At 44.2% G+C, this 22,930-nt stretch overlaps 1 protein-coding gene across 7 annotated transcripts in view; it reads left to right on the top strand.

Annotated features, from left to right (window-relative positions):
- RERE (arginine-glutamic acid dipeptide repeats) overlaps window positions 1-22,930 on the top strand; it is a 349,852-nt gene that overhangs the window by 275,925 nt on the left and 50,997 nt on the right. For all 7 annotated transcript variants that reach the window (XM_055001170.1, XM_055001173.1, XM_055001171.1 and 4 more), the window contains one exon: window positions 8,087-8,167. In XM_055001170.1, coding sequence (XP_054857145.1) covers window positions 8,087-8,167 — 81 coding nt within the window. The remainder of the gene's footprint in view (window positions 1-8,086; window positions 8,168-22,930) is intronic.

Raw genomic sequence — 22,930 nt, 5'->3', positions numbered from 1 at the left:
CCCTTTTGTTGCCCTGGTATACTCACAGCCCTGGAGGTTAAGGGAAAATTCTCTGCACACCCATCCTCCATGAGCAAAAGGGAACTCCGGTGTGTTAGACGTTGATCATTGCTGTGCGGTGGTTGCTATTGCAAATGAATCCCAAGACGTGATGCAATGTTGATGCTTGTATTGGGCAAAACTAGCTCCAGCTTCGGTTTCTCCATGAAACTCACTTGACACTCTCAGACCAGTCACCCCAACTACCTCAAGTTATGTTGTGAGTGAGCAAAAAAGCATGTAGTGAGGAGGGAATTCCCACCAACGCTGCTTTGATCTCCTTAGGGGAAGACCTACATAAATATGCAACAAATTGAGATGATATGTACCTGCTGTCCTACGTTTCACTTCTCAGCACTGATGTCTGGGAGGAAAGTCCAGCCCCCTCCACGCCATGCCTTCCGCTGTCTTGGACAGTAGTAAGGCTATAAGAAGATCTCTGTTGCGTCGGACCAGTGCCCCTTGTAGTCCTGCAGCTGACCAGTTGCGGCAGAGTGCCAAGCAAACAGGTCACAGAGGCCAAGGCTTTCCTGTGATGCGACAGAAAACTCTGACGCTCCCCCTCACATGCGCATGCACAATGTTTTGTGTCCTGGCTTTATTCACCCCCACCCAAAGATTATTGTGGGAGGCTGGCCAGAGAATGGGAGGAATCCGTCTTCCCCTTGCATCTGTTGTAGGGACATTCATCCCAGCAGATCGCAGCGCTGAGACGTTGCTGGAGTCCTTGGCCTGTTCCTGAGGGGAATGCCTCAGAAAGGTGTGTTGTGCTGCCACCCTGCGAAGCCTGGCGCTCGGGCTTTGGCCCATCAATCCATTTCCTTGCCCAGAGAGTCCCTGGGCAGGGAAAGATGTAGAGACTGGAGGGAGCCAGAGCAGAGTCTTGTGTTCAGACTGTAAATTTAGAGATGGTTATCACTTATTTTAATTAAGACACTGGTGTTTTTTTTAGTGCTATATTAAAGGGCTGTAATTTCAGGAAGCTGTGCAGATGTATGGTTAAAAGGTTTTTTCCCTGTCTACGAAGCTTGGGGCAGTATAGGTTATTCTACCCCACCTCCCATTTCGTGGTCACCAGGGAGGACTGCGGATTGTGCCCCCCCCCCCCCCCGGCACAAGGCTCTTGTGGTGGCCCTTCCACATGGGCCCTTTGAATCCTTGTCTTCTGAAATGACATTTGGATTCCTCTTAAGAAAGTAGTGCTCTTCTGGCATGCATACCGTATACTATTCTTTGTGTGTGGGTGGGGGGGTGGGGGGGTGGGATTGGAAGACTATATATTGCCCATTGCAGATTTAGCGTATCATTACTGTGGGAATAGATGCTTGCTCTTTTCTCTGTAGAGACTTCAGTAGTCCCTCGAGTAGAACATGAAAGTAATTCAGAGACTGCTTTTGCTGCAAACATTTAATCAGAGGAGATGGAAAAAGGAAAGAAGGGAAAGCTTTGGGGAGTGCAGAAGGGGGAAATTGTAAAGTGGATATTTTATAAAACTGACTTAAAGCTCTTTAACTCACGTTCTTTCTTAGAAAGTAGCTCTGTCTTTCCCCTGTTCAAAAGATCCACCTTTCAGTCCCTTGAATTACTATTTTAAATATCAAAATCAAGTGCCAAATGAATAGAAAAAATTCACCAAGTCTCTAACTCCAGGACAGCAGCCTCTTTTTAAAATAATATTGCAAGCAGTGATAAAACATGACTGTTAAAATTCAGTTGGATGCTTGGGATACAGTACCACGTCTCCATTGGTATCTACAGTCCATTCTATCATTGCTGTGCTATTTAATTGATTGTAGTCACCTGGTTAAATTGGTGGTAAAACTTGCAGGTGGTCTAACTTTTATGATCCAGTTATATTCAAAGTAGAAAGAACAGGCAGGTAGATGTTTTGGTCTAAAGCAAAACCCCAAAACAAAAGTCTCCTGATATCTTTTATTATGATAAGCCAGTCTGATAGAAACAGTGTGCAAATTTTTGAGGCGTCCTTTTGTTTGGCCTGAGTAAAAGGTATTACAGCATTTTCATTTTTAAATTTACACTGTACAGTGACTCCTGCCTCGTTCTCCTAGTATCTTGTCTGTTAAGGTCTTTCTCCTCCAAACCAGTGGGATAAAAGGAACACAATTCACAACTTTAGAACCATGAACAGAGGACTCCAGGGCATGTTGACCTGCAGTTGAACCTGTTAATTTAGTTATACAAGGTAGACATTAAAAGTTGGAAAGTCCCCTTTTTTACCCTTGTCTTTCAGGGGCATATCCAAAGTTTCAGGATATACCAGGAGGAAAGAAGTGGGCAAACTCATGATTAAGCTGAGAAAATTGCAGTTTGCGATTTTGGGACCGAAAAATCTACACAACTAGCTCTGCAGACCAAAAGGGTCTTGAGGTTTGTCTCTCTTGAGACAGTGAGTACACGGTCTGGCATTCTTTTTCTCTCTCTGCTACATGCATTTCTTAGTGTTTCACATAACTCTTCACAGGGTTGCAGCAAGGATAAAACGAACCTTAACAATAGGCTGTGAAAGAGTCCTTAAATAAAAGCACAGAGGTAACCCTGTTAGTTTGGAAATGTTGATATATCCCTGTTTTAAAATGGCACTTTTAAGACACTAAAAGTACTCCGTAGTTAAGATGCTTGAGAAGTAGGTGGTGATCTTACCACAGTGGGTTTCTCCTCTGTTTCAGGGACTCTTGGGTTCCCTTGGAAGCTCATCGGGGGTTCCTCAGTGAAAAGATCTACAATGGTTTCCATCTTTTTATTCAGTAAGCTTTTGTGGACTTCCATCCCACAGGCCCTAAGCCCCAATATTTATGCTAGGATTAAAAAAAAATGTCTTTAAAGTGCTTCAGTTTATTTTCATTTATCCTTTGTATGTTTAAGACATTTTTGATGGACTTGCTAGTATTGCTAGAAAAAGACTGCTACTAGAGTGCTACTAGCCTGCCCCACCTGTGTCTTAGGACATGCCCCCATATTCACTGCAACATGCAGTGTGGTTCCTTGGCAGATACGCAAGAAACAGATTCTTCTGAAGTGTAATACGCTGGCTTGTAGGGTGCAATAAAAGAAATTCCCTTCTTAAACAACAAAAAAAGAGTGAGGCAGTAAAAAAGACATCTTAAAGCTGTTTTTCTCACTGATTTGTGAAATTCTTTTGTGGGTAAGGGAAGGAGCTATAATTCCCAACACAGTGGGCCAAAGTAAATAACACGTCATAACACATTTAGCAAATGAGGATACAGACTTCTCAAAAGTACACAGGAGAGGAAGGATTTGGTTCCTTGGGTAGAAAATTACTAAGAACCCGGGAAATTGCAAGATTAAACTGGGGGAAGAGGAAGCGACCAAAAGATCCCCAGGCTACGGATGCATGTAACTCGGTGAGGCATTCTTCACCCAGGGCAGACCACAGAGGTGCAGCGTGGTGGGAGACAAGGTGAGAGTGTCTAGGAATATATACGGAGCTCTGACTCTGGAAAGCTCATGCCCTGGAAATCTAGTTGGTCTTTAAGATACTGTTGGATCCGAATCTTGCTCTTCTACTACTACAGACCAACAGGGCTACTCATTTGGAACAACCTTTGAAGCTGGGATCCGTGATTCCAGGGTGTGATGGCTGAATGTCTTAAGATAATCAGATGTTGCCCAGATTAATTTTGCTGTCCGGTTTAAAAAGGATTCTCTGTCCTTATATTAGATTTCTCTTGAGTTCAGAATATTTTGGCTAGCTGGACAGCCAACCAGCCCCCACATTCCATTTTATTTTGTGGAGGTTTCCATAGTTTTGAGGCTTAGCTCTGATACCCAAATTTACCAAAACTATGGAACTTCTTGTCATACCACCTTGTTCCAAACAGAATCTTTTTTCACCAACACCATCTTCTCCTGCTGTATCTCAAAGTCTAAAAAATTTCTAATTTTTTTGTGAAGGTTTGTTCATTTCTTTCTCTTCTGTCTCTATATTTTTCTGAGTGAGATTTTTTAGATAGGTACAAATAAGATTTCATTTGGATAGTCCTGTTGCTTCTGGAGATAAGGTTACTTTGCAAGTATCATGTTTTTAGATCTGGGTATTCAGTAACTGCCTAAAATTGTAACTTAACTGCGTTGGGCAGGGGGTTGGACTAGAAGATCTGTACAGCCCCTTCCAACTCTGTGGTTCTGATTCTGTGAAAGTCCCTCTTTAAAAAACCAGAGTACAACTGTGGTGATATATTTTTATTAAATGCTCTGACTTTAGACTTGGAGGAGGGGGCGGGGGGTTAAGGCAGAAATGAGAATGGATGCCGTATGGAAAGATGGATACTTGCCTAACTGTCCTTGTGATCCTTTTAAAGCAGGATGTTGGGAGAAAATTAATGTGCAGAACTACGCTACGAAGTTGCATGTGCTACATAGCTTTTAATGGTGGTGGCTCTCCCCAAAGAAAACTGGTGGTTATGCTTTGATGAAGGTGCTTAGAATTGTCCCTTAAAGGTCCCAGACTTCCCTGATGGAATTAAAATCCCTAGGTGGGATCAGTTACTAAGAGACAGTATAGAGCAATGGTTAACCAGTCATGATGGAACTGCATTCATGTCCCCTCTCCACTGTGTGGCTTTGGGCCAATCACTCTCTTGTCAGCCCTAACCCACTTCACAGGGTTGTTGTGAAGATGAAGTGGAGAATCATAGAAGCATACACTCTGCCCTTGAATGCAGGAGTGGGATAAAATTGTAATGAATAAGTAAGGAAGGATTGGTCTTTATATCGGAGGCTTAGTGCAGACTTTGGAATGACTCTGTGCTCTTTACTGAGTGCTAGTAAACTAAGTTGGTTTCCTAACTTCATTTTGGGTATCTTTATGAAATCTGTTGAATGATTTTAATCCAGTTGCTGAATTGTGGCATTTTGTTCAGGGGCCATCTGAAAGTGTAACGTTTCACCCTCTTGCTTGCTGTGCTGGGTTCTCCTCATGCATTTTTGTGTGAAAGGTAAGGATTTTCTCAGATTGAAACCTAGATGGAGGCGCACCTAATGACTGGCTGTGTTCGGGTAGGTTGTCTCGGTAGAGTGAAGAGGAGGAGGAGGAGGAGGAAGAGTTGGCACCTCTCCTTTTAGCCTTTTCCTTGAGGGAAGTAATAATGCAGATTTTAAAAAGTTTCTACACTTATGGCTGTATATCATGTAATGATACAGGTTTTTTTTAAAGCTTCTGCAATTCTGTAGCACTTCAAGAGAGTTTGAAGCACTTCACCTGTTATATCACCTCACCATTAAAAATTGCGCCATTCAGAGATTTCATTCTCCCAAGGCATTCTGCTGCTGACCCGAGGTCGCCACTTTTCAGCAAAAGAACTTCAAGGGAAGAGTTGGGATTGATTAAGGGGTTTCCCACTATTACTGCCCCCCCCAATAGGATTTGAGGGTTTTAAATCTAACCATAGGTGAGATATCTTAAAAAGAGCCCTGCTGGATGAAACCAGTGGTCCATCTTAGTCCAGCATCCTGATTCACACCGGTTATTCTGGAGGGCTAACAACAGAGCATAGAGGGACCTTAATATACCTGTGATTGTAACTTAACTGTGATTAGCCCCTGTCTTTGTTGTGATTAGATTTGTATTTTGTGTGATTGCATTGTAAAATCTCTTGAGTATCCGCTCATTGCAGGTGTTAACTAGCTTAACTAGTCCCTCCCCGCCTGTAGTTTTTTTAAAAATTATATTTTATTGACCCTCCAGTTTGTACGTTCCTACAAAACACAATGGCTGTGTGAGGGATCCCCTCACTGCATATAAAGAAGGGGGCTCTGGTCCATAAATGCTGGTGCTGAAATGAAAATGTGGTCATCTTTAAGGTGCCACAAGACTCCTCTTTTGTTTTGCAGTAAGGTTGTATTATTGCCAGGGAGAGGTTGTGATCTGAGAGGACACTAGCTTGGATAATGACATTTCTGACAAAGGCAAACAGGAAACCTCCAGGTTGAGTCTTCGGCTTGTACAGCTGCACGACAGTAACCCTGAAGCTGAGGCTGAAGAGTGGTGCGTCACCCCGAATCTTCCTTGGCATCACTCTTTGTAAGAGCTGATGTGACGTAGTAGATACGATGAAGACTCAGGTTGAACAACAACAGTGTACTTATATACTGCTTCTTCTAGACAGATTAGTGCTCTACTCAGAGTGGTGAACAAAGCCACTTTTATTATTATCCCCACAATACAACTGGGGAGCTGGGGCTGAGAGGAGTGGCTGACCCGAGGCCACCTGCTGAGCTCCTGGCAGTAGTGGAATTCAAACCAGTACAGTGCTCATTTGCAGCCCAGCCTCTTAACCATTATGCTATAGCAGCTCTCATAGTGTATTATTATCCCACAATCCAGCTGGGAGCTGAGGCCTAGAGGAGGGGCTTCCCCAAGACCACCTGCTGAGCTCATGGCAGTGGTGGGGGGAGGTCGAACCAGCAGAGTGCTGATTTTGCAGCCCAACCATTTATTTAATCACTGCTACAGCAGCTCCTAGTTCAAATGTTGCCTCTAGCAGGTTTTCAGTAGCTGGTTTTCAACCAAGGCATGGGCACTCTCTCTCTCCTTCTCTCTGACCTTATATGCCCCCCATCTGCGAAATAATTATATGGACTGGCCTTATAGGGTTGTTGTAAAGATCCCTAAGAACATGCAGAGGCAGCGCTGTATTAGGTTTGGTGCCGCAAAGGAGTCAGGTGCCAGGATTTCCCGATGCACTAATGGTCCGGCAGTCCTGCCGGGGAGTCAGGCTAGGTGATCCAGGCCGCCTTTTGCGGTGCGCCGGTAGCTCTCCTCTCCCTCTCTCCTGCCTGCTGCTCAGCTCAGCCCAGCTCAGATCACATGTTAAGCTGCCGCCGCCGCCTCCTTCCCTTCCTTCCTTCCCCCTTTTGTAGTGTCAGATTCTCCCGGGTGACAGGCGAGAGCCGCCGCTGCCACCTCTGCGTGCAGGGCCCCCTACCTGGAGACGCGGGAGCCAAATTCCAGGTCTTGAACGCTTTTCTCCCCTCCGGCTGATTTTTCCAAAGGAGCAAGGAGAGAGCCGCCTGCCTGCTCCGGAGCTCAGTTGCTGCTCCAGAGTTCTTCTTCCTCCCCCACTTCCCTGGGGGAAGCCACCCATCTTTCTACCTCCTCCCCGGACCCAAGAGGGAAAGCGGGGGGGGGGGTGCCTTTTTATTCATTCTTTTTGCAAACAGGATGCCCATAAAAGAACTGGAGGAAGCCCTTTTCTAAGACTTCCCTTGCTCCTTTTGAGGGTTCTTTTTCGGTCTTGATTTAAACAGCACTTTTTAACTCTCTCTTTCTTTGCACCCCTCCACTTGCTGTTTTGTGTGTGGTGGGGTGTTTGATCCAAAAAATTGGCAAACAGAGAAGTGTCAAGGTGGAGGGAGGGAGTTTGTCGTGGTTTGGGGTTTTTTTTTTAAAAGGAAACCTTTGCTAAACTGGATTATTTGTGAAAGTGAAAGGAAGTCTGGCAGCCTTGGATTTTAAAAGCGAACTTGGATGGCTTTTTTTTCTTTTTCTTTTTTTTTTAAGGAGAAAAGTAGCAAAGCAATGTCTTTTCTTTGGAAGAGAGATATTTTGGTAGCCTTCAGCATTTTATAAATATTTTCAACTTTCAGAGTAACCTGGATCTTTGAGTTTGGAAGTTTTCACTTCCCAGCTGATACCTTCTGCCCATTTTAAAATTGTAGAGAAGGGGGGAAAGTCCATTTTCTCTCTCTCTTTTGGCTTCATGTTTTCTTCCTTCCACGCTGGCTGGAAATAGATCTTGCTGTCATTTATTTTTCACCGGGAACTTTGGAAGGAAACACACACCTGATTCCATTTTGTGTAAAAAGGCATGCTTTCTTTTTGTTGCTTTAAAAAAATACCAGCTCAAACACAAGGCCCAAGCTTGAAAATCTTCAGTTTCAGTGACCTCATCTGTATATGATACATGATTTTTCCCCCCTACAGCCCCTAAACTGGGAACTTCAACTACCCTGCGACTGAAAAGAGAGATGTCTCCCACCCTGACATTCTATTTTTGCTTTATCGCAGAAACGCTTCATTAAAGGACTCCGACAGTATGGAAAAAACTTCTTCAGGATCCGAAAAGAGTTGTTGCCTAATAAGGAAACGGTAAGTGCTGGTGGATTTTGTGTAACTTGCCTCTCTTCTTTTTTAATTCTTCTGCCGCATTCCTCCATTTGATCTTAAGAAGCTGATGCTTTTTAACTCTTGCCTTGGCTGGACAAATGCAGCCCCTCAGATTGAGGTTCAGAACACCGCTTTGGAAGTGTGTGTGTGTGTGTTTTAATACCATTTCCTTTGCCCTCTTGCATTGTTGTGGGGGAGTGGGGTTTTGAGGTGATGCTGCTTGGATCTCATTTAAGTTGGAGATGTATTTTGAGATAATAGTTACGTTGTTAACCAAAAACGGGTAACTGAACTGAAGGCCAAATAAAAGCATATTCTTGGGGGGGGGGTGTCTCGAGGAATGGTGGCCTGTGTCCGATGTTTTCTCTCCTCCGGTGTGCCCCCCCCCACATATTGGTCGGTGTTTCTTAGCACATTTAGGATTGTTACTGCCTTGAGCTTTATGAAGCTGGACTGCTGATACTTGAAGCAAAAAGAAAACAACCTTTGCAGGTGTCTGTACTGTTGGCAAGAAGCAGATGTTTTTACTTTCTTGAAAAGTGAAGTAGCTGTCCGTCCGTCCCTGGGAGATAAGGATCAGTTTAGGACTAACTGTTGTAGTTCTCTAGAAGCTTCTCTTTCAGTGCCGTCAGTCTCAGGGAAGCAGGTTTCCTTCTTTCCTGTTACTTTGGTGGGAAAGAACAGTGGCGGCGGCAGCAGGCTTTCCGAGGTGGTTGTTCCACAGGCCATTTTAAAGCAAGGTCCTTTCAGCGTTGCTTGCTTGTTGCAGAATCTCTTTTGGCATGAAAATGTCGTCTGGTTGTTGAACGGAGGGAGAAAGTCATTGTGATCATGAGTCATGGTTTTAATGTAATTGAATAACTTGGACTGTGAGGTTTTTCCTCGTTGCAAGCTGGCTGTTGAGCTACTGTGTTGTGACACAAGGACCTGTCATTGTGAACGATTAATCATAACGTAGCATGCACCAGACAGTGCACAGGGGTTGAAATGTTTCCTGCAGAGTTTCCCAGTTTGCAACGCCCCCCCCCCAACAATTATTAAAGACCAAACTTATGAGAAGAGCAACTTTGCATTTTAGTTACTTTCTCTTTGGATAGAGGTACTAAGAAAAAAACAGCCCATTTTTTAAAAATAGATAGAAGTGTACATACTGGAAAGCAATGTTGGCCTTTATCAGAATGCTTCCCCCACCCCATCCCTCCAGTAACATTTTAGAAGTCTATTTTGGCAAGGTCTAGTTTTGCTTAAAATGTGCTTTTGAAATTAGTGGAAGTTTTTTAAGCAGTTATTTTGACGAATTTCCACTTCATTTGCTGTGCAACATTCTTCAGACCCGCAGAAGAAGTGTGTGTTTTTGAGAGAGAGACTGCCTTTGATTTTTGTAGAGTTCAGTTCATTGGTAGGAAAAACAGTCTTCCTAGTGACCGTTCTCAGACTTTATCCCTTTGAACTTCCCAATTACATACTTCGTGCCCTTCCTAATATTAACATTTATAAATAAATAATAATGTTTTGCTCAGTTGCAAGCTCTGAAAAGTATGAAGTCCCTGTGCTGTTGCTCATGCCGATTTTTTTTGTTATGCAAGGCCTAAACTTTTTAGAGCTGAGAAAGATGAGGCATTAAAACCTGTGCTGAGCGGGTCCCGACTGAGCAGGCCTTTTTTGCCTCTAGTGGTAACTGATCTACGAGTAACCCTTGACCTACAACAGACTGTTTAATCTGGCCTTCCTGTTCTTGCCCAGGGGTCGTCTTCCTGCTTGATCCTGCCTCCTCAATTAGGCGGAAGCCAAGAGTAGGGAGGGGGAAGTTCAGGGCCAGAAACACCCCCCCCCCTTACCGATCAGTCAGCCACCTCTTTTCTTTCTGCCTCTTTTATTCTTCCTTTTTTGGCTTTTGTTTTGTAGTTTGAGCAGTAATAATAAAACTTCCAAGCGTTCAAAGCATTTCATAGATGTCATTTTAGTGTAGTCTTTACAACTTTCCTTTAAGGTAGAGCAGCATTTTATACCCATGTTGCAGGTGGCACACTGAGGCTGGGGGAGGCCTGCCTCAGTTCCTGTAAGACCAGGAGGCCAGTAATCATGTTGAAGTGGCAGCAATGCTGCCTTTTTTCATTTTATCCAAAAGACATTAATGGGGGCGGGGGGCGGGGGGAGGAGATGGTACCTTAGAGGAAGGAAAAGATTAGAGTGATACCGAGTTTGAAAATCCTCGTGGTTAACTGAAAAAGTCGCAGGTATATGTCAAGATTGACCCAGATAGAGAGGCTGTGCTAGCCTTGTGATGCAATCCATTTTTTTTCTGGCATTGGCAGGCATGTTCCGGTGGGTATAGGAAATGCCATGAGGACCAGGTGGTGCTTAATATTATTAGGATTTGGGCAAGGCTTAATTGTTTTTTGGGTGGGGGGTTGGCTGTAAGGACTGCCTGGCAGTTCTTTATCCTCCTCACCATCGGTAATCCCAGTGATTATATGGTGGGTCTTGAAGCACTGCGGGATTTGGTCTCTGGGATCACATGACACCCAGAACCAAAAGAATTATGGTCTGTAGTGTTAGTGTTCCTGCACAAACGGCTTCTTTGCCTTCCTCCAACCAGTCCCTTCGATATAGTGAGTAGGGAATGGCTTTTGATCCACAGGGCTACTGATACCGCAACATCTGAAATGGTGAGTTGTCCATGAGGTATACAGTTGAGGAGGTATACATTTTTCAGAACCATCGTTTGTGTTAAGAAGTGTGTGTAAATATAACAGATTGAAACTCATAGGAGTAAGGAACTGAGATTTTTTTAATTTCATGACAGGGCGAATTTTGAAATGTTTCCCTGTTTACTGAAATTGTTTCTGAACAGAAAAACTCTGTACATGGACCAAGTCCGACTAGTGGTGATGGGCAGCTCCTTCTGCATATTTTTATTAAGGGCACAGGTTTATGTTCTGTAAAAAGTGTTTTTAAAGGCCAGTGTGAATAAGCTCGGTTTCCTGCTTTTTTGTTTTGCATCTGACGAAGAGAGCTGTGGTTCTCGAAAGCTTATGCTACAATAAAGTTGGCTAGTCTTAAAGGTGCTACTGGACTCTTTTTGATTTTGCTACCACAGACTAACAGGGCTCACTCCTCTGCTGCTTTTTTGTGTATGGCTTTGTTCCTTTCACTGTTTTGCCTTTCTATACATAGATGTGTGGGTCCACCAAGACACAGAATAAGAGATCACAGTTAACTTCTCTACCGCTTCATTGCCTGGTCACCTGGAGGAGGTAAAAAGCATGTGGCTTTTTACAAGCCTGAGCTTTGTTCAAAAAGTTCAGTAGGGGAAAAAAGCAACCTTTCCCTCAAACTGTATATTTGCAGTTTTGCCTTCTCGGGTGTACTAAGGATGCCTTTTGGTTCAACTTATGGGTGTGTGTTATGTGCTGTCAAGTCACTTCTAACCTGTGGTGACCCTATGAATGAAAAACCTCCAAAATATCCGATCATTAACAGACTTGCTCAGATCTTGCAAACTGGAGGATGTGATTTCAACCTATACCTGCCTGAAATTCCCTGCTTTAGTCTTTTCCTCTCCGTCCTTTTTAAAACAATACCTTTTTGCCAAATGTTTTCTAATTGAGTAAATATTTTTTCCCTTTAATGAACAAGCAGCAAGAGTGACTGGGGGAAGAATGGAAACAGCCTATTTACTTTGTGACTCCGGCTTGGGTGTGTTGAGGCCTGTGTCGCGTCGGTTTTCTTTCAAAGCATTTTTGCCTGTGTGGGGCTCCTGGGGGGCTTGTGTATAAATAGTGTTTGCATTCTGACTGAGCTTTTATGAGCCAGTCACACAGGAACTAAAGTGAGCTCTTATTTGGGCATGTCCCCCGCTGAAATCGGAATGCCGGATTCGATGAAAGAAAGCAGACAAGCTTAGAGAGGCTGCCAGTTAGAAGACTTGTGATACCTTGGAGAAAAAGGCCCCGTTTTGAATCTTGTTTAAATTACTGTAATAAAAATGATGCTAGAACTTTGTCTTTCAGAAAGGAGAGAGAGACTGTACAGTGACTGTCAAACTTATACATACTTGTGTTTGTAATTTGCTACGAATTAATAACGGAAATAACAGGAACAGGCTCTTGTTCATTTTCTAAGAGCTTTTATTCCTTTTTCCTTGGAAGAGGCTTTTCTCACTGTAGGTGAAGAGGCTTTTAAGAAGCATGTGCTATAGGTTGATTTTTCCATTTTCTGATTTCTTGTTCATTTGTCCTCGGTATTTTTTTTAAAAAAAAGACTAGCTAGCTTTCCCGTTCTCTTTGCTTCGCATCTTGAGGTTGAGGAGGTTTATTTTACCAAGATCGCATTGATTATTCCAGAAACAGGCTTCATCCTTTCTTCATAATAAATCACGGGTTAATGTCTATTGTCATTATTGATTTTGATGTCTGTCCTGCCCAGTTCCTAGTGTTTGGGATGTGTTGCTGTAAATGTAATTTGTATAATAATAAATATCAGGCTGCAAAAATATCACAGTCAAATCTAAATAAGTTTGCCACTTTGCTGTGCTGTTTGGAAAGGGCTTTGACTCAAGGGAAGGGGATCCCAACACCAAGAATCTCATGGCTGTCATTAGAATAATGTTTTGAGAGAGACCCTTACAGCATGGAAAAGTAGTACATACTACAGTCTTCTGTGGATTGTACCACTTCAGAGTCACAGGGGGAAAGTTGTATGCTTGAATTCCAGGACCCAAAATATGGAATGCCAGGCAGGACCCCTTCTCTGTCTGGTCTCCCAGTTGTTTTGAAGTGGTACAGTCCCCGGAAGGCTGTATCGCTTCCAGGATCTTGAATATTTTAATCTGCTCTGAGGGAACAACTGGAAGGGTCTTGTTGCAAATTTAACAGTCCTCCATGATATGTACTAGTGCAAAAGTAGATGGGGATGCTCCTCCCCATAGACATCTCTGTCACTGGATTCTTCAACAGGACCCCAGCACTGTTTGAAAGGTCACCAAGGATAAACAAACCACGTGCTAATAAAAGTTGGAGAAGGTAAAAATTGCTGCATTATTGTGCTGTCAGCAGGAATTTATTTAATTTTCGATTGGGATTCTAAATAAACTCCTTCTTGGCTCATTAGCGCTTAATCTGGTGTTACCTAATCCACAGCTTGGCTTTGTCCAACAGCTCTTACCCACAAACAGCCCGTCGCCCTCCCACCTGTGACCGATGTGTAGCAAAGCCGTTTGGAAAAGGTCACTCTGTATTTTAGGCAGGCAGGAACTTTTGCGTCGTCCTCCCCCCCCCCCCCCAGACCAACAGAACAGGCACAGCACTGCCTGACCACACATTTGCAGACAGGTTGGAGTTAATTATTCTCCTCCCTTCCCCAATCTGTTCAAACAACGAATTTCCTTTAATGAAAGGAATAGGATAATTGCTTAGGCAAGGCTTTTTGGCTCCCTGAGTGCAAAGTGATGGCTTCTCTGTGCCTCAGCCTTTTTCTCCCTGTTTAACCGCAGAGCACACAATTTTTATTTATTTATTTGTTTGGTGGGGGGGAGAGCAGAGCAGGGTCTGAATTGTGCCTAGATGGCCAGGGCATTACTCTCTTTGCCCTCCTTTCCCACAGGAAGTGTCTCTTTTGTGGATGGTTTGTTTCCCTTAATGATGAGACATATTAATACAGCGTCTGGCCTTGGCACATAATTTCCTACGTTGCCATGTAAGCATTTTTGTTGTTGTTGCTGTTGTTCCAGTTGCATACCTTCTCCCCCCACCCCACTCCCCAATAAGTTGCTTGCTCTGTTCCTGAGGCAGCCAAAGCTGAAATTTTCCATTAAGGTTGGAAGCGGCTGCCAACGTAAACAGACGCTGCTTCTTTTGATTCCAGCCTTCTCTTACTGCTGCCAGTGCTTGCACTCAGTGGAGAGCCATGCAAGGCGGGGTTTAGGTTTGCTTAAATCACACACCGTTCTTCAGTTTGAGTTGAGTAATGGCCTAACATTTTTTTGGTCTTCCATCGTAGCAGAAAGACAGACACCCCCCCCACACACACAGGGTTTAGTCCCAGTTTTACCCACAGGCACTGAGAGTGGTGCATTGCTTGTAGGGCCCTCAGTTAAGGAGGGGAGAGGCCAGTCCCGGATCATGGCACGCCTAGCGCCGCTCCACTGTTGACTACATGTGATTACTCCACTGGAGCATTTGTGTTTCCAGTTACATGAAATACACATTTAAAAAAAACACAGGTAGTCCTTTTGAACCATGTGCTCAGTTTTGCCCCCTCCTTCTGAAATCCTCACTCTCCTTTCCCTCCCCCCTCAGTTTATTCTGCTTAGATCTAGCTGGAGCATTGACATAATACAGGGAATGACTGCAGCGCTTAAACACATTTGACTGTCACGGCACCCAGATGAGGAACCTCCAAGGGACTACATTAAGGACCTGAGGGGCTGGAGTATTCTCAGCATAGGAAATACCTACAGTTCTCAGGTTCTTTGGTGGGGAGGCTATGCTATAGGAGTGCATTTTGTATTAGACAGAAAGAGAGTCTGACAGTGGACCCAGATCTTCAAAAAACTATTAAATTTATAGTTGGCTTTCCCCACAGGCAGGCTCAGAACAGATCAGAACAATTAAGACACATAAAAGATAAAACACTGATAGCATAAAAATAAATTACAGTTTGTTAAAACATCCTAAATCCTGTGCACATATTTCTCAATCCCATCTTCAGTCATTTGGGCCCTTGGGACAGGGTGGCCAATATCGAATGAACAACGGAATCAAGGGGGCATGCCACCCCCCTTTGGTAGGAGGCCGGTTGTATAATGCGCGTGCCTCAACCACCATAAAGCTGGGGGAGCACCTCTGTCTTGCAGGCCTGGCAGAACGATAACAGGTCCCGCTGGGCCCGAGTTTCCATAGACAGAGTTCCACCAGCTTGGTGCCAGGCCCAAAAAAGCCCTGGCCTTGCCCAAACTGTGCCACTCCACAACAAAGAAAGAATGCTTGTATTGCGTGTATATAAACTGTGTTGATCCAGAATGGATGTGATGTTGTGTCTTAATATGCTTTATATGAAATTTTTGGTTTATTGAGCAAGAGTCTTTCAGTGTATGTTTTGCTTGTGTTCTGAATGGGCCTGAAAGATACCCTTATATTGAGATTATACCTATCCAGACATCTTTTCTGTCTTTTCTCCCTTGCCTGCATTAAAAAAATTAGTGCTCTGGAAAACTGAAACCCATTCTTTAGGTATCCTGGGAATTTCAGGGTAGGAAGAAACCTTAGGAACGTCTCAAGACTCTTGTTGGCTGGATTCCTTAAGGGAAGTCATGATTATTAAATAGATTTAAAACCAGTTGGTTTACAATGAAAGAGCAGTTTAAAGTAGGTTACATTTCTTTTCCCCACTGGGCAAGAATGGTAAGATTTGTGAGACCTGCTTGGGAACTCTAATTCTCAACTGCGCTTCCCATGTTTCTCTGTTGGAGGCCAAGGCAGTTTAAAGAAGTGCTACATTTTGATGTGACCAGAGTCTGCCCTTTGCCAACATCCTACTTGACAGGAATGATAAAGTTATTTCCAGTAGGAAAACGTTCCAGAGTTAGAGTTTAGGTGCTGTTTTGGGTGCAATGACCTAGGAGCAGCCAGGCAGAGTTACCCTGTAGTTTCTGGGAGGGGGCCATCTTGTTTAACCTCTTGGTTGCTGCCCTAATTCAGTGGCCCTGTTTCCCCCCCTCCCCTCCCTCCAATCCCAAAATAAATTTCCTAATGCAGTTGTCCCTGAAACCATAAAAGAGGAGCCAGCCTTGCAGTGCCAAACGTTGGACTTTGCAGCTCTGTTTACCAGGGACTGTAAATCAACCCGGCTATTTATGCAACAGCCCTGTTTTCTAGTTTACTTAGGAGATTGAAACCCTGGTGTTTGCTTTTGTTCAGCGGGTTTACTGTGTGCTAAAAGTAAAATATTATTGCAAGTGAGAGGCAGCCATTAGCAAGATGGCATCTTGTCCTGACAGTTAGCCAGTGAACTGCACTGCTGGTTTCCACAGGAAAGTTAAGCCAGATCTAGTAGGAGAAAACTAACGCCCCTCTGCCTGTTCTTCTCCATACACCCCCACAACTACCATTCTGTAGTGCTAGTGTGGCTCCCAATAATCCCTTTATACACCATCTGTGTGTGTGTGTCTACACGTGCATGCATGTACCTTCTTTGATTTTAATCCCTCATTTTAAGGTGTATTTCAGTGTCTGTGAGCCAAACTACATGAGACCCAAGTATTTAATTAGCAGCTGATTAGGGACTCTGGTTAGGATCGGGGTCTCTGCGGGGACATTTGTGTAGCTTTTGTCCCCCACATTCGTCTGCCTTTGAGGTTTCTCTGTTCTGGCACAGATCTTTTCTGGAGGGTAGAGCCGTCTTTTTCATATAAAGAGGGACTTCCTTAAAGTTCAAGGACAAAAGGGTTTTTATTAGTAGTATCTTTAACCTTTCATGGCTTACAGTGCCTTTAAATTATGGAGATAGGGGCAAATGTGAACTACAAATTTGCACAATAGCTATGTTGAGTTCATTGTTTCAACATTTAGACGTACCAGTGTCAGAATTTGGATATTTCTTTATTTTAAAAGTTGGCTAAACATCCTTACTTCATTAACAAAACATTAGTCCAAAGCTCCACATCCTTTTTTTCTCAAGAAAAATAACATATAATCTGAAGACTAATGTACAGTTTCACATTGGCCAAGTCTTATTCCTTCCTGCTGCCGACATCTCAGAAGACTCATCTCTGAACATACCACATGGATATCAACAGTATCTAGACAGATTTGAATGGCTTGCGTTCCTGGTGTGCAGGAAAGATGCAACAGCTGTTTGGCCACGTGCCCTGGAACGTCTCTGAAGTTCGTGAATCTCATATTAATGTTCACCAGGAGGCCTTAGTGGTCGACTGGCCTCGGGCAGTGCCTCAACACCTTGTAGATGTTCCCCAGTTGCCTAGCCAACATATTAATCTTGGAATGAGACATAGGGTAGAATTCTGTTCTGCACAGTGACTCATTGGTTACTCCTGTTGGTCTCTCCATGGCCCTCACAATCTGCCACTGTTCAAGGGCTCCAGTTTTTCTGCTCAGGTGTGCCAAATTCCAAACACTCCAACTCGTCTGTTTTCTTCCTCCTCTTACCCTCCTGCTTCATCTTCCTTGAGGGTATTAGAAAGAAACACAGGCCGTTAACACCAGGAAGAGTGGAAGGCCAAAGGCACACAAACCACTGGGCAAGCAGTCTCTCTCCACCGTGGTCACTGGCATGTCTCCAGTGTGGCAGTTGCATGCCTCTCTACCATGGTTGCTCACCCCAGAAAGTGACCTGGCAGTTGGTTCTTTGGGGATAACTTCTCTCGTATTACCTTCTGGCTTCACTTCCTTTTTAAATGGGTTAGTTGTACTTCAAGAAATACGTCAGTTCCATTCACGAGAGTGGTGGCTGGAAAGGGAAGTTCATTCATGGTACACATCTAGGTCATTGGGGCTCGTGTGGAATCACTTCCTGGCAAATTGCGCCCTGTGTTATTTGGTGGGAGATGGCATCACGCTGCTTGGATTTGCCTACCTCAGTTTCCAGAATGGTATGGGCCAGCCTCGTTCCAAGTTCCTGCCCTCTTCTGTCTTCAGATGAACAGCAGGTCACTTTGAAAAACCTCGTTTAGTTACGTAACTTCTTTCCGCCTGCCGGACTTTTGACTTCACAAAAGACTGACCTGCTAGAAGAGTTGTTCTGTGCAGCCACGGTGCCTGCAGGGAGGAGCTTGCTAATACCGTTGCAAAATAGATATCGAGTGGCTTGCTTTGTTTAAAAGTTGCAAAGAAAATTCTGGGCTTCTGGCCAGAGGGGAGGATGTGATGCAGTGGAAATGTTTTCCATTGCCCTTTGTGCCTGTTTGAGCTTTGATTAGCTTTGTTGCCAGTAAGCTTAATTATGTTCACTCTTTCTCTCTTTTAAATGGCAAAGGAGAAGTCTCTCGCCCAGAGCTCCTACTCTTTCATTGCCTGAACTGCAGTAACCAAAGAGAGAAATTCTCTTGCACCCCACAAACCAGGGGAAATGGTTTAATTTTGCTTTCTCTTCTGGACAAAATGCCTTCTGTATGTTTCCTTCCAGATCTGGCATACATGACATCGTTTGTTGATCGAGAACATGACAATACAAAAACATAAAATACAGAATACTAAATGCTCGATGCACGCAGACAGGCATTGTCCTTATTTTATTCCTCTGTGCAGATATCTGTACTGCATCTTTATTCAGCCCTTCCTTCAAGGGGATGAGGACAGTGTATGCAGTCCTTTCTCACGTTTCTTTCCCCTACCTCCTGGGAGGTGGGTTAGCCTGAAAGAGAGAGACTGGCCCAAGGTCAGCAGCAAGTGAACTTCATGGCTGTGTGGGATTTGAACGGCTTGTAGTCTGATGTTGTAACCACTATATCACACAGGTCTGATGCATGCTGTGGGATCGACTTTGGGGGGCTGGGTTTGGATCAGAACTGCTGGAGTGCATCCACGTGAACTGCAAACATCTGCCTGTGCCCTCTTAAATCACTCCTTGCCTTGGCCTGGCTTTACTGCTCTTGCCTGTGTTTCCCACATGAAGCCGCCTTATACTGAGTCAGACTATCGGTCCATCAAGGTCAGGATTGTCTACTCAGACTGGCAGTGGCTCTCCAAGGTCTCAGGAGGAGGTCTTTCCCATCACTCACTGCCCAGTCCTTTTAACCAGAGATGCTGGCGCTGAACTTGGGGACATTCTGTGTACAGAGCAGAGGCCCTTCCCCTGACCCACAGCCCCTCTTCCCATCCGACATGGCTTCCTCTGTGGTGTTATCAGTATTCAAGGGAGGCTTCAGTGGCGGTGATGATTTGGAGGATGGATCAGCTTAACCTCGGGGAGGAGCAGGCGCTTTTCTGTCCATCAGTTTCAATGGGATGCGTTTTCAAGAAGCGCTGAAACACTCCAGTTGAAACTGGAGGATCCAGGAAGTGCCCGGCTGACTGGCTCATGCTTGTTGTTATTTGTTGAGTAGCTTTAGAATGTGGGCACGTCACAAAAGTAAAAGCCAACCTTGTAATTGAACATTCTGATTAATGACATTATGGGTTATCTGCATGTGATCTTGTGATGGCTGGTGGCAGACCTTGCTAGGCCAAAGAGTTTCTCTGCAGCATCTCTCTCTGTAGGGCACAGAGGTGTTATTTATTTGCTTCACTTTCCCTAAAGGTTGGCCTTTCCTTGGGGTGGGGTGATGGGAGGAGTGACCCAATACTCCATGCTTCCCTTGCCCACTGAAAATGAGGCTCCCCTGCTTGCAATGCTAGCAGACCTCTCTCTTTCGATGTCCTCATGCCAAGCTGCACAGGTGGGGACAGCACTGTGCAAACAATTGTATGGAATCACAGAGAAGATCAAAGCCTCTGGAGAGTTTATGAGGCTCTAGAGGAGGAAACATTGGAGAAACATCAATAGATTTTTTTTTAAAAAGGTGTTGCAGAAATGTAAACCTTTCAGCATTGTCAACTACTAACCCAGGAATATTATGCATGCCTTTATTCCTCTTTCTCATTCAGTGCTCCAGCCCCACTGTCTCAAATCGTGCAGCCAACACTGCATACCTTGTTCCCTCAAATGCTTCTCAAAGAACTTCAGCCTATCTTTAAAAAATCTTATTAATTAAAAAAAAAGTTATATGCCACTTCTCTGCAAATATGTACCTGGGGCAGCTAACAATATGACAGAAGTACTACTTGTGAAACAATAAAAAAGAATCCCCAAACAATCCATTAAATGACCCTATAAAGCAGCATATAAAACATCCGAAGTCTTAAACAGCACCAACCATAATGCCATCAGAAGAACAGTGCTGACATTTGTGTGTGTGTGTGGGGGGGGTCCAGTCAATATAAAGCTTGATGGAATTTAAAAGTCTGTGCCTGTCACACACACAAATTCAGCACAGTCTACGATTCTGGGAGGGTGGCTATCTAAAAATTGGTCCTGTCCTCCTGGGACAACCACCTTACTCTCAGAATGCACAAGAACATGAAGGAAGGTCTGAGATGACAAATATAATGTCCTGGTAGGAGTAGGTGGGATCAGGTGGTCGTTTTTAATTTCCTTGGAGAGTGGTATTAAGTGAAGGACAACCTTCTGGTACAGAATTTACTATTGTTAACTTCCATGGCACCTAGTGAAAGTGACTTTTATTAATAATAGATACTAATCCTTGGTACTTATATAACGGTTCTGCATCAAAGTGTTTTGCATACACTGCCTTATCTTTACAACAGCCCTGCGAAGCAGGTCACTGTTCTCCTTATGACAGATGGAAGTGCGGCTTTGCTTAACCCCTCTTCACAAGTTTACTGCAGAAGTTCGGTTCAGGAACTTCTGTATATATAGCTCAGTCTCCTCGCTGCAATTGGGAGCAAGCTTTTAAAATCTGATTGACGTGAAAGCCTAGTCCTAAGACGTGCTGTACTGGCACGTCAGTGCCTAAGATGAAATTTAGGAATGTCTACAACCATTTCAGTATCTCGTGTTGAGTGCAGAAAAAAAAACCATGCTGCAACTTCTCAGTAGCCAGGAGAGCGGAATCTATTGTGAGTTGGGAATAGACATTTGATGGTGTTAGAGACAAGCCAGCAAAAGATCTTGCATACTCGGTCATGATGGTGGCTCCATTCAGAGTCCGCTGCAATGGCAGATATGCCAAGCAACATGGGGGAGAGGGTTTCCCCCCCCCCCTGAAGAGCATGGGGGATGTTGGGTGGAAGGGACTGGTGCAATTAGGTGGGGGGCCTGTGCTTGGGCCCCCAGCCCTCCTCACTTGCCATGTTCTTTTGTGTGTGCCTGTGTGGCTCTTCACTGTTCTTTTCCCTTTCCCCCCTCCCTCTCTGTGGACTAGCAAAGAGTCTCTTTTGGAGCCTTGACAGCTGCATTTCTCTGGGCTCATGCTTGATTTCCTTGCAGTGCAGTTGACACACAGGCCACACTTCCTGCCCGGCTTTTCCTTTTATCACAGTAAACTAGCGGAGCTTGAGTGCTTTAATGGCTTTCGTTTGGAAAGGCTGTCACTTCACAGAAATGCATACTTTTTTTGTTTCTGCTTTGGGACCTGATATGACAGCCTGCTGGGTTTTTTTCTCCCCCCAGCATTTTCCAGGCCCTGTGATAAAATGCGCAAAGATGTACCATGCACACAATTAGGCAGCTCAAAGAGTATCTGTCGATACACACTCCTTTCCTTTCCTGACTGCTTTGTCCTATCCAAAGCATATAATAACTCTGTGGGTTGCATCTCTAGACCTTTCACCTTCTTGTAGTGAGGGAGGTACGAATATAAGGTCTTCCACCTTCATCGTTGTGTTAAAGCTTTTATTGATCTGACAACTCAAGAATCTGCTGCTGTCCTATGCCATTTGTTGTGCTTGGTTTTTACTGCCTGGTTTTAGAAGTTAATTCTTCTACTGCAAACCTTGAAAGTTTCTTTTTAAAAGGGGAGGGAAGCCACACGATGATCCAAATGGGAACATAGCATTAAGTCTCATTTTCATCTTGGGGTTTATGTATTATTTAATCATGGCAATATTTCAACTTCCAAGGAGAAATGGGATGTTATGGCCTTTCATCTGTAAAGTGTTTTAGCTACAGAAAAAGCCCTGTGGGTCAGATTTTTCAGTATACAGAAGGAGCTTTCTTGTGCTTGATATGATCCCTAAAATCAACCGACTCGTCTTTATTGGACACAAATTTTCAGTATCGGGTGAGCATTCGTACAGTGCATTTGTGCATCAAGTGAGCATGGTCCCCTGTACTACATTAGGTACCTGTAGAACTTCAGAAACTGGGTTTGAAAAAGGTTTGGGGGGACACATGAAAGATGTTCTAGTTGCTTGCTGTTGCTGCAGCTTCTTGCAAATGTACTCTGGGCCTTTAGCAACATTTATTTTTATTTATTTATATTTCAATTTATATACCGCCCATCCCAGGGGCTCTGGGCGGTGAACAGTTTAAAATTGATAAAAACGAAAAACAACAATACTAAAATCAATATACAAAACAATAATGAAATAAATTAACCAAGTGCAATGGTGGGGAGAAGCCCCCCACCCCAAAGGTGGGAGGTCGACATGGCACCACCCCCTTCAACCACCGAATGCCTGGCAGAACAGCTCTGTCTTACAGGCCCGGCGGAACGATAATATGTCCCGCTGGGCCCGGGTCTCCATTGACAGAGCGTTCCACCAGGCTGGGGCCAGGACTGAAAAGGCTGAAAAGGCCAACATTATCTTCCCGTTATGAAGCTTCACCTGTGGATTCCTGTGTCTTGTTGGAATCATTGTGTTGTAACTGCACACCTTGGAGACATTGTGCTTGCCAAAAATCCAGCGTGAACTTGCCATTGTTGTCCGTTTTTATCCCATCCTTGGCTCCTGTTAATAATATTTCTGCATTGGCCATTCAGTGCTGGCCCACATGGTGCCACCAAGTTGAGGTCTCTGTTGCTGCATTTCCCCTTGACTAGTAATGGACTCAGGTTTGTCATCTTTGCATCTTTAGCCCTTACTGGTTTTGATTCAGTGCTTCACCGTCACGTCCCCCTCAGCCCTGGCACAGAATACAAAGTCAAGGAAACCCATTCACCCTCCCCTCCATCTACCCGGTGTGGAGGTTTCCATTTTGTTTCATTAGCCCTGAATCCTTGGAAGG

The sequence above is a fragment of the Eublepharis macularius genome, chromosome 17 (assembly GCF_028583425.1).
Source record: "Eublepharis macularius isolate TG4126 chromosome 17, MPM_Emac_v1.0, whole genome shotgun sequence".
Taxonomy (NCBI): domain Eukaryota; kingdom Metazoa; phylum Chordata; class Lepidosauria; order Squamata; family Eublepharidae; genus Eublepharis; species Eublepharis macularius.
The sequence above is the reverse complement of the archived record's forward strand: the minus strand, read 5'-3'. Positions and strand labels throughout refer to the sequence as shown.